General features: G+C 47.5%; 1 protein-coding gene across 1 annotated transcript in view; it reads right to left on the minus strand.

Moving 5' to 3' along the window:
* robo2 (roundabout, axon guidance receptor, homolog 2 (Drosophila)) overlaps window positions 1–11,601 on the minus strand; it is a 294,794-nt gene that overhangs the window by 54,851 nt on the left and 228,342 nt on the right. Inside the window, exons 3-7 of the mRNA XM_019865530.1 lie at window positions 7,858–8,015; window positions 7,664–7,784; window positions 7,398–7,536; window positions 1,797–1,933; window positions 248–259 (exon numbers count right to left, since the gene is read on the minus strand). Coding sequence (XP_019721089.1) covers window positions 248–259; window positions 1,797–1,933; window positions 7,398–7,536; window positions 7,664–7,784; window positions 7,858–8,015 — 567 coding nt within the window. The remainder of the gene's footprint in view (window positions 1–247; window positions 260–1,796; window positions 1,934–7,397; window positions 7,537–7,663; window positions 7,785–7,857; window positions 8,016–11,601) is intronic.

Raw genomic sequence — 11,601 nt, forward strand, 5'->3', positions numbered from 1 at the left:
TGTCCATATTTAATTCATGACGAGTCATATCCTTCGGAGTGGAGGGAAGGACAGACAGACAGACAGGAAACACAAGTTCAAAGGTTGAACTGCGACTTCTGTTTATTTCCTAAGGGGTGAAAATCACATCTAATGGGATAGAAATGCAAATGGTCCTCTGGCATGGGGAAAAGTGTTCAAAGTAAAGTGCACTGGGTTGCAAAGAGGGCATGCGGGATGGAGTCAAATCAGAAGAATGCTTACTTACCGACGCGGCCATCTGGAGACACGACAATGGAGGGGTGAACACACACACACACAAGAAAAAAAAAGAAAGAAAACACAAACGTTCAGCAAAAATAGAAGAGAAACATACAAAAAAGGAAAAAAAAAAAAAAGAAATCAAAGTCAGAATGAATGACATGTTGAAACCAAGCAAGACAGCGAAGGTCCAATTTGTATTCACTATCTACTTCAGTTAACCCCCGCAAATTCACACTTTGGCATTTGTGAATTTACTTCTTGGCTGATGTTTTTGTTTGTTTGTTTTTTAATTGTTAGCTATCCTTTGCTATTTACCCATGTTTTACACCGATTTCTCTTCAGGCACCTTGGTGTCCAGGAACTATGTTGAAGTGATGGCATGATATAGTCACTTCGATGATGTAGCTTGTGGCATGAAAAGGTGATTATAAGTTTCACTTATTCACATATTTTCACGAAGGGGTTCAGTGTACAGAGCTAATCTACCACAGTGAATCCCGCAAATTCACGCTTTGCCATTTGTGAATTTACTTCTTGGCTGATGTTTTTGTTTGTTTTTTTGTTTTTTTTTATTAATAGGAAGCTCTCCTTAGCTATTTACCCATGGCTGATTAAAAATCTCTCTCTCTCTCTATGTATATATGTTTTACACCGATTTCTCTTCAGGCACCTTGGTGTCCAGGAACTATGTTGAAGTGATGGCATGATTTACTCACTTCGATGATGTAGCTTGTGGCATGAAAAGGTGATTATAAGTTTCACTTATTCACATATTTTCACGAAGGGGTTCAGTGTACAGAGCTTTGATGGGTTGAATCGTCTGCCGAAAGCGGCCTCTGGCGACCCAAGCTGCCAGCCGCTGGACCCTCTCTGTCTACGCCGATGAATGCTACAATGCTACGTGTGGTTTGCAAAAAGCCAGGCAATGGTGCAAAAATGCTCTTTCAATTTCAAATCCCAAGATTCCCAGGAACCAGGCCTGCAGAAGAACTGTGCAGCACCCCTGCATCATCCTCGTGCCGCCTTTAAGCGCTCCCCCCCCTCCCCCCGTGGGGACCTCCCAACACGTCGGCTTTAATGGCGGCGGGAGTGCTGACAATGGCGGGAAATTATGGTTAGGACCTTTTTATTAACCCCGCAAACTCCCAGGTGAGGCAGTGGCGGCGTGCGCCAGTAAACTGTGAAATGGCTTCGCCGGCGACTGGAAGATTGCGAAGGCGACGACAACTGGAGAAGAGGAAGGAGGGAGGGGCAAAGTGGGGCACTTCGGAAATGTAAACAATTCAAATGATTCAGAAAATGCCGCCATCTTTGCGGGCTTGCGGGCGTCAGCAGTCAATGCAAACCTTGACATTTGGGTTTTGCCCTGCGAAGGCGCCGTTGAGACAAGTTAGGGGTGGAACCAACATAAAAACCCGAGAAGGTGAACGGCCGACAAATGTACACGATCCTGGTTTGAGTTCGTGTAGAAGTGAAATCATTTCTTCATGGGAGAAATCAGCTCGGGGATTCAAACCAAGTCGAGGCCTTGGACGCCAATGACATTCGGTTACCTCGGACGACGAGGGTGGCGGAGGCCTCCAGCTTGCCCACGCGGTTTTCCGCCACGCAGCTGAAGGTGCCTTCGTCGTTCACCGACGCCCTCTTCACCCTCAGCACGTAGTCGTCCTTGTCGTACTTGATTTCGTACCTGTCGGGATCAACGGATGCAATGTCAGCTCTCCAAAACAAAAACAGGACATGCAAAGTCCGCCGATGGCCTCCTGCTCATTGTGACGAATGGAGATCGCGAGGCGGTTGATCAATTATTCAATGACGTTCGCTCGTATATTCATCAAGTGTTTGTTTGTTTTTTTTTCCTCTTGTTTTCTTTTCCCCACAGAGAGCGCGTGGTGCATCTTCATAAAGCCAACGGCGGTCAAGGTCTGACTGAATGCGTGGAGGAAGCGCACAAAAGGCAAAAGTGCTTTCAATTCGCCCGTCGTAATTAAATACGCGTGCATTGTCAACGCTGTTGACAGGATAAGCGTGCGGCAAAGTGGGTGGAAGGGGGTTGGTCGCGCTGCCGGCTTGGCAAATGTCGCCCGTCTTTCATTCGGAATAATAACTGAACTGAGATGCGCACAAAAGGGACAAAGTGAACAGAATCAAGTCAACGAAAAGCACTGCGTGCGTTTCCCGCGAGTGCCAGGGTTCGCTTGTTGCGTGGGCGGGCAGATGATAGCGACGTGGTGCAGTCAAGTGTTTCTTCTTCTGTCAAAAATGGGACATTCTTGTCTTCCAGAAACCCTTGACGATGGAGATGTCAGGCTTTTAACAGCCATTTTTTTTTTCATATTCCTAAACTTAAAAACAGGTCAATTTGGCCCCCGGCGTCAGGGTTGAAAACGCCTTCATCTGGGGATTTAATTGTGTGTGTGTGTGTTTGTGTGTGTGGGCGGAGGAGCGCCGAGAAGTAATGTGGGGCGAGGCCATTTACGGATTTGAAAACAAATCCGTAAATGGGCGACTGAAGGGGATGCCAGCGTAGGAGTTCTGTGCTCCCTCTTACGAGTGGCAGTCAAGAGGCGAGCAGCGGCATTCTGGACCAACTGGAGACGTGTGATGGAGGATTGGCTGACTCCAAAGTCAAGTAATCAGGATGTGAAAAACTGTTCTGTTTTGTTGATGAATGTATGTTTGTGTTTTGATTACTTTTTCTCAAACTGTCACGCGTCTTTGATGTTCTTTTGAAATATACATTATGATTATTTGAATAAACTCAAGCAAATGTACGACTGCAAGCACAACCCCAAAGAAGGCGTGCTGCAAATTGGGACAGACTTCAGTGCCTATTTTGGGAACTTTGGAATGGAAATGGAAAAAAAAAAAACATGTACCACTTACTCGTTTTTTTTTAAGATATTCTGTAAACGGAAAAAGGCAGCCATTCTACCAACGAGTCAATTCTATAAGCCTATCAAATTGCACGAGGGCATACGGCAACTGGTGACTGTAAACGGAAAAAGGCAGCCATTCTACCAACTCGTCAATTCTATAAGCCCTATCAAATTGCACGAGGGCATACGGCAACTGGTGAGCAAGAACTCAATATGGCCCTTTGTAAAAAAAAAAAAAAGAAAAATAATCCACTCCAAAATGACATAGCAGCTGAAGCAAACCCTATTTTGAGGAGACATCCTCTAACATGCACCAACCAGTCAACCAAAGTGTACTCCGACACTGCAAATTGGAACTCTTTACAAAGAGGGCGGAAAAAAATGGCTTCACTGGACTGCTTTGTGGATTTGCGCCTTCAGTCTTTTTTTTTTTCTCCAGGCACGCACAAAGGGACTTCATTTCCGACCCGATAACAAGCCACCAAAAATATCAAGCGTACCGACCCGAAGTGTACATAATTGTACGGAAACGAGTTTTCATTCCCCTTTCGAACTCACAAAAGCTTTATTTGGATTTACGATGCTATGAATCTCAATAACGCGTGTGTGTTTTCACAAGTTACGCGGCACAAGAGAGTACGTTCTATTGTGCGTTGTTGCTTTTGGCTGATGGGAGTGGGATTTCATTCCACGTAGTCAATAAAACAGTGATGGAGGGCATTTTTTTTTTCAAAGTCGCAAAGTCAAGTTGTTTACCGCCGGTGATTCTTTAGACAATTGCATCTGGCGGGAAGGCGGAGTTTGCGGCCATACTTGCCGGAACATTGTCACCGCGGTCCATTACCCCCACCGGCCCCCCCTCCACCCCCGGAGCTGGAAAAGCCATACGTGCAGTCGTACCTATACGATGCACTTACACGGCACGCCGCGATCCTGTCGGCCGCATGCCAACAGAAGCTAAGCCTGTGCCGCCAATCCCTGGAATGTGTGGGTTTTTTTTTTTTTTTTTGCGTGACATTTCTCTTTCAAAGGCCGCATTCCTGCTCGCTGACTGTCAGCTCCACCTCTCTCCGCGCAGGTACTTAAGAAGCCATAATGGTTATTTGAATGCTTTGTTTCAGACAGAGGAGATCATACAGTGGAAGTATTGTAGAGAGCAGAAAGCGGCATCTTGCGAAACAATTTGCCAACAACCTCTCAGGCGCGAATGCGACGCTACCTCGTTCTTATTTGCGGAACGAGAACCGTGTCTCGCGCTTTCATTCGCCCACTAAATTGAAATGAAAAGCTTTTGACCATGATCTGCTCATTTGCGCTTGGGCTTTGCGTTGTTTTCGCCTCCGAAGATCAAAGCCAAACGTTGTCGTTATCTTCCAAATTGGAATCGGAATCCCTGCGAGCTGACTGTGGCCGCACGCAAGCAGACACAACAAGGGAACAGTAGCTCTTTATTGGCCTACAACTCTGTTTTCCATTAGAGCCGGAATGCCACTGCAGAGCACAGCCAACTTGGCTCTTCTTTTCCGCCGTTCCCGAGCGGGCGCAGACGCACACGCGCCCTGGGAGCAAAGTCGACAATCATCCAACACGTCATTGCCGGAATGTCAACGAGTGCCAAGACGAGAGAAGCGCTTTTCTGACGGCGGTGCGCGGAGGTGGGACTGGGATAAAGTCCCCGATCAAGTTTTCAAATGCAAAACTCTCCTCACGGCCCGTGAAGACAATACAAGCATTTTCACCGGTGGCTGCGGCACTTCCTACATCGTGTCAGCGATTAGGGCTCGATGTTGGTGAATGTCGTAAAATGTGGCCTATCTTTGCACAAAGGCGTGGGTGAGACCTGAGTCGAGAGTTTTGCAAACAAGTGGGAGAGGGAGGGCTGCGCCGCTGTGGGAATGGCCACAGCGGATTTCAATGATGGCTAACCAAAGTGGCTCCTGTCATTCTCGTTAAATGTGGCGCATAAATCACACCTTAGAGTCTCGCCCAAGTGGATGCACATCTGCGCTGTGAAGTGGGCACTTGGGACACCCCCCGCACAATAGCTGTGCCACCCAGGGGTATGATATGAGAAAGACTGATATTACAATGACTCAAAATGGTTTGATGCCCGGTGCTCACAAATTTATGGATGAAATATGTCACATTAGACCGGTTGTCTATCCTGCTCTGGCCACGAAGGCGTGGTCTAAGCAGATGTTACTTTTGGGGGAAATGAAAAAAAGAAGTAAATGAACAAAAACTAGTGGCCCACTCATCTGTGACATTGGAGCAGTTCTGATGGGTTTGATAGCTAATGCAGAGCAAATCGAATGCCGTCGTTTGTCAGCAATTGCTGCCAAAATAGGGTGAGCGTGAAGCCTATTAAAAGCCACATCGACATCTCGCAGCGCCTTGAGACGCGGGCCGCGGTAAAGCCGCTCGACGATTCTCCTCCAGATCCAAATCTCATCTCATACGGACGTGCAATTAGAACCAAAAAGACGGGCCATCTTATCACATGAGCAGTGTTTTTTTTTTTAATATTGCAGGCGCAGCGTTATCCCTCCCGATTTTGTTCGCCGCCATCCCATAATAGACCTCGCATCCGGCGAGGAAGATATAAGATCAGCCGGCCGTTAAAATAAAGCATCTGTTATGACTTGACAACTTCATTTGCCGTTTATGGATCTTTTCCCCGACGTGTGGCAGATTGCCGTTTTTAATTGTTTCTGCATGCGTGCGTGCCTGCAATCCTCTGTGGGCTTCTGATTATATTGCAGCAACTGGCCCGTTATCATATTTCCCCCAACCCCTCCCCCTTCCCCAAAAAAAAAAAAAAAAAAAAATTACAAATGTCTTCCAATGGAGACGGTGGTCGTGAAAGGAGAACGTTGCGATGACATCCAGCGGCGGAGAACATGAACGCTTTTGTTTACTCAGCTGAGGCTCCAGCTTGCCTCCTTCACAAAGATTTGAACGGCAAAGAAATGAAGCAGTGTGTCCTCTTTAGTTTTTGAATGGCGGCGCCACATTTTTCCAGTAAAGCGCAAACCAAGAGGAAATTATTCCTTTCTAGTGTTCTTTAAAAAAAAAAAAAAAAAAAGTATAAACATTGGCGTTTTTTTGATCATTTCTATTTTCTGCAAAGAAATGCTTTAAAGGACATTTTGTGAGATGAGATTGTGTAGTGAACGACAATCCTCCCAAAAAAAAAGAGGACCTTGTTTCTACAGGGCCTGGTGTACAGAAATATCTAAATAAATCCCCTGAAAAGTTACTTTTATAAACTCAAGATGAAGTTTCAGTTCGGTTTACTTTGTAGGGGGTCGGGGGGGAGATTTTTATTTCATTAATGATTTTTTTTTCCAATTTTTGTTTTTTTCCCCCTAACTGCTATATAACCTTGGTAGTTTAATTTTTTTTAAAATTATTTTGAATGCAGTCAAAAAGTATCATGACGGCAACAGCCAGAGAACTGGAAAAAAATTATTTTAACCTCGCTGACTTCCTACAGAAGTCCGCAATGGATCACGTTCTTTTTTTAATTTATTGTTTTATTGTTTATTGTTGTACGTATGAAATTTGCTTAATGTACAGCACTTTGTAGACAGCAATGGTTGTTTTAAAGTGCTCTATAAATACAGTTGAGTTGAGGTTTCACTCTATTGCAATTGACTGGTATGATTGTTTTATGTGGTTTTGTCTTTTTTTTTTTTTCCTGCAAGAAAAAAAACCCTCTCATCGTTCTCTCTGGACTCGTTTCCAGAGCCAAATGCCTTTCATCAACTGGTGTACAATTTTTTTCCGTGCTTGTTTACTTTGGCATGATGCGTTAAAAAAAAAAAAGGCCTGGCAGACAGTGAGTGAACCCACAAAAAAAAAAAAAAAAAACAACCCTTATCAGATGCAAACACACCGCCCACGCTTTAGCCTTGAGGGTGATGCAATCACCACGTGAGGCAATCCCTGTTTCAGTCCACTTGTGACACTGACGCTGCCCTTTGCCATTTAGGTGCAGGGACTCCCACCACCGAACTTTAGCTCGCAAGTACGCGTGTGAAAATGAACGCATAGAATACGCTGAAGGACCCATGCCAAATATGGAACAGGAAGTCGGCCGTTGTAGTTCCGAGCGGCAACTTGGATCAAATTGCAGCGCTTTGATCGATTGCTATTGGGAAATTCTTTCAAATGAGCCGCAAACTGCTTTCTGCAGAGGCTAACAAAAGTGGGAGGAGCGCTATTTTCACCCGACTTGCGCTTCCTGTGGCTGCTTGATTTCGAAGCTCTTACCTCCCACGAGGGACGTCCACGTCATCCTTCCGCCAGCGAACGTTGGGCTGGGGGTCTCCGGTCACCTGGCAGCGGAACTCCACCGTCTCATCCTCCAGCACCACCTGGTTGATGGGCCGGCGGAGGAAGGTCGGTCGCTCTGCAAATGCCGAAAAACACGCATGCGGGTGTTTGCCGCTTAGCCTTCCTGACATCTGTCATGTTTTTGTCGACGGTACATCAAAAACGTACGCGCAGAGAGAAAGACGGGTGGAAATCAAGCTTACCAAACACGGTGACTTGTGCCGTCTCGCTGTCCCGTTCTCCCACCATGTTTGTGCCCACACAAATGTACATGCCGGCGTCGCTTTTCTTCGTGTTGGAGATCATCAGCTTCCCTCCGCGGATCTGAAACAACAATGCTCGTTTGAGTCTTTTGAGGTCAGGGATTTGATTGAGGAGGTTGGCGTTGGGCACCAACCGTGACTCTGTCGTCTTTGTCCTCGATGCGCACTTTGTCCTTCTTCCAGTAGATGGTGGGCTCCGGGTGACCTCGGGGAGGAACGCACTCCAAGATGGCCGGCTCGCCCGCCGCCACCACCACGTCGGTCGGGTTCTGCCGGAAGTCGTCGCGCAGCACTAAAAGGAAGGGACGGGAAAAAACAAAACAAAACAATTTTCAGCGGTGTGGAAAGTCGAATATTTCAAGGGGGCAAATGAGCCTCTGCTCACCCAGCCTCCTTCACTGCGGGTGCGCCAACACCAGTATGACTTTGCATCATCATAATTTTCTGAATTGCTCGATTTCTCTGGTAGCAGGTCATCGGAATCGATTTCGTTACCTTTACTAACAATATCAGAGAGTAATCGTATCAAGTTGAATATTAGAGTTGTCAATCTTTGGGTCATGCTGAATTGAAGCCAAATTTCCAACCCTAAACCTGACTTGAAGCCTGAATTTGAAATTCTAATGTGTAACATAGGCTGAAACCCAAGTCATCCGGGTCATGGGAACAAACAACGGATGAATTTGATTCGAAAAGCTGCGGGAAAGCTAATCGGACCTAACGGGCATCCTACCTCCTGAACTGAAAACCTTACTCCCTGTTCAGGGAGCACTTCAGTTGCGAATGAGTCAACGCAAAGGAAGAAATGACCTGGATGAATGACAATATCCACGAGGCTCTTAGATTTAATACCCACATTTGGTCTCAAAACCGTAACTTGAAAGCCTCGCTCTTGTTTGGAGCGTTTAATTGGGCTTGCAACACGAATTTGAAATGCTAGCATTGAGTCAAAACTCTCATTTGAAACCGTAAACCTGCCATGAAACACGAATACCGGTATTCGCTCTGAGTACTCACAGATACCGAGTACCCTCTAGTACTTTGAATATGCAGTATAAGACTCCATTCCAATGACAAATATTGTGACCAAAAGACTTTTATTTCCGACACAGACAATGATTCGTCAGACTGTCGCGGTAGAGCGCCAACTACTGCCAAGGAGGACTGACACAATGTCAGATTTCTGATTTTAGGCATCTGTGACTCGTATCAACAGCCCCTACGAAAACCCGATACCTTAAAGCAAGCCTGGTATCGGCCCGATACCCGGAACCGGTCCTCGCCCATCCCTACTTGGAATTTTACTTTGAAGCGCACCTCTTGCTTAAAATCTTAACCTTGGCTTCAAAAGTTTAACTTGAAACCTTAACTCTTATCCAAATCTCTAATTTGCAAGCCTAAACCAGGTTAAGATGCAGATTTAAGGAATCCATAGTCCCAGTGAGCGAGGGTCACCCTGACCTGCTCCCCGCCGCCTGCTCTCAATCACAACCCCCTCCCTCGCCTCCCCCTCTAATCCCGGGAATGCCACTTTGGGAATTCCCCATTGCGCCTCTGACGGACGACGAGGGCCTCGCGCTTGACGGGGGATGTTTGAAGACGCTCGATGAAGGGGCGGCCACAGGTCCTCGTGCACATTCCGAAGGGGTGCTTGTCGGCAGGATTACAAGGAGGATGGGGGGGGGGGGCTGGATAACTGGTCGCCCTGCCCTTTTTAGCCTCTCGGCGGAGATATGCCCCTCGTCTTGATTTCCGACGGGGAGACGGGAAGCTTTCAAGCCAATTATCGCGGGCTCGAGAGGGGGACTTTGGTGTGATGTGAATGCAAATGGAGGCACTCCACACGAGACGCGGAGAAGGTAGGAGGCGGGTTTCCATGCCTTCCGTGCAGGACTTGGGAGGTAATTAGTTGCCCCCCTTGCTCTTCCCCCCCCCTCTTTGTTTGCTTTATCTATGGATGAACCCCAATGGTTTAAAGGATGGCCTGGTGTGCATAGCACACACACACACACACACACACACACACACACACACACACACACAGAATGTTGTTTGCCTGGAATTGTTCCCCTCCATTCAGTCGCAATGGCACCCGAGGGAGTCGAGTCAGGAACCCGCATCAGTTGGTTGATTGAACATGAATTTCATCCAAAGCTTTGCAGGAAAGTCCCCCTTTAATGAAAGTGAACATTTGACACCCTCGCGTATGCTTGGAAGCGGACGTCGGATTCCGGATCGTTGCTTCAAACACTCGTTGGAAACGCTAACCCAGCCTCGAAAGCCGAAAGCCAGGCTTCAAAACCCAAATGGCAAAATTAAATGTGGACTTGGAACCTGAATTTGGAACCCACATCTTAGCTTCAAGCCACCAATGCTAAAGCTTGAAACCCCAATTTCAGGCCCTGATTTGAAGACCTAAACCCAGGCTTGAAATCCGAATTGGAAACCTTGACCCTGTCTTCAAATTGCAGATAAAAGCTATAAACCCGAAGCAAGATGTAAACACTCATTTGCAAGGCAAAACCTGACCTGAAACCACAATTCAAAGCTCTAACCTTGGACTTGAAAGCCGAAGCCAAGCTTTGAACCCCAATTGGAAAGCCTCCGCCCGACTTGAAATCACAAACTGAAAGCACAATATCCCTTCAATCCATTTGAGACCATTACAAAACAAGGACCTTTCTTTCTGGCGCAGACAATGATTCGCCGATGTGTGAAACTGCCGAAGTGGAGCGCCAACTACTGCCAGGGAGGACCCCATGTCCTCCCTCCGCACCCTCCGTGAGTACCCGATCGCTTGAAATACGGTCCTGTGACCCGGCGTGCCATTCCCTACTCGAAACCCGAACGCGAGAGCCTACCCAGGCGCGAGCGGGCATGCGGCCCAAGGCGGTGGAGGGAGCGCAACATCCCAAGGTCGCTTTCCCGCTTTGTGTGCAAGCACCTGTAGGGACGCGCTTGTCTTTGTCTCCGCATTGAGGCACTTGACTCACGCTTTTGTTTTCCAAGAACAAAGTCAACCGGCTGATAAGCGAGCGCGTATTTGATGTCGGGGAACGTGAACTCTCGCTCCCGCTCGGCGGCCCTCAAGGCATCCGGTCTTGGATGAAGGATAATTGCGTTTCTACCGTGAAACGATCGCAACAACACCTCGTCTCCTGCCGAGTTCCAGGAGAGCCGCCTGAACCCTCCCCCACCCCCTCCTCAACCCCCAGCTCAAACTCTTCCTCCTGGGTTATTAATATTTATATGTTTGGTTGCATTGACACCCCCCTCCTCTGTGTTGGCAAGCGTTATCGGTGGATCGGGCTGCAGGCGAAGCAGGAGCCGTTTCCGTAAAGTACTAATCTTGTGTTTTTCTTGACTTAAAAAAACAAAACACGTCAGTATGAGAGGAGTGGGCTGGTTTGAAGATTACAGCTCCTCCACTTGGCTTGCCAACACCACCTTGAACTTGAGACGCTGTGGAGCTCCGGGTGAGGTGCGGGGGAACGGGCCGGCGGAGGGTCCCTGCCAGAATTGCCAAAAGTCGACTCCCACGCATGCCACATTTTGACATCATTAAGAAAGAATGATACAATAAACGGACAAAAATAATGGGACACCAACGCCGACAGGAAGGAAGGAAAACGCTGGCAAATGTGGCGTAAACTTCAACTCCAACACTGATTTTAGAGCGGGATTTGAAAGCGTCACTTTGGCTCGAAACCCTGCTCGGAACCGCTTCACCGAAGCACGCTGGCGTCGTGAAGCGCAATGGCTAAAACCATCTCGAAATATAATTATTGGATTGCAAGGTGTGCCCGATGCTTTCGTGTAAACCGAGTAGGCATACTTGGCAAGAACGCGGGGCGGGGGGGGGGGGGGCGCACGCCCTG

The sequence above is a fragment of the Hippocampus comes genome, unplaced genomic scaffold (genome assembly GCF_001891065.2).
Source record: "Hippocampus comes isolate QL1 unplaced genomic scaffold, H_comes_QL1_v1.1 scaffold140, whole genome shotgun sequence".
NCBI lineage: Eukaryota > Metazoa > Chordata > Actinopteri > Syngnathiformes > Syngnathidae > Hippocampus > Hippocampus comes.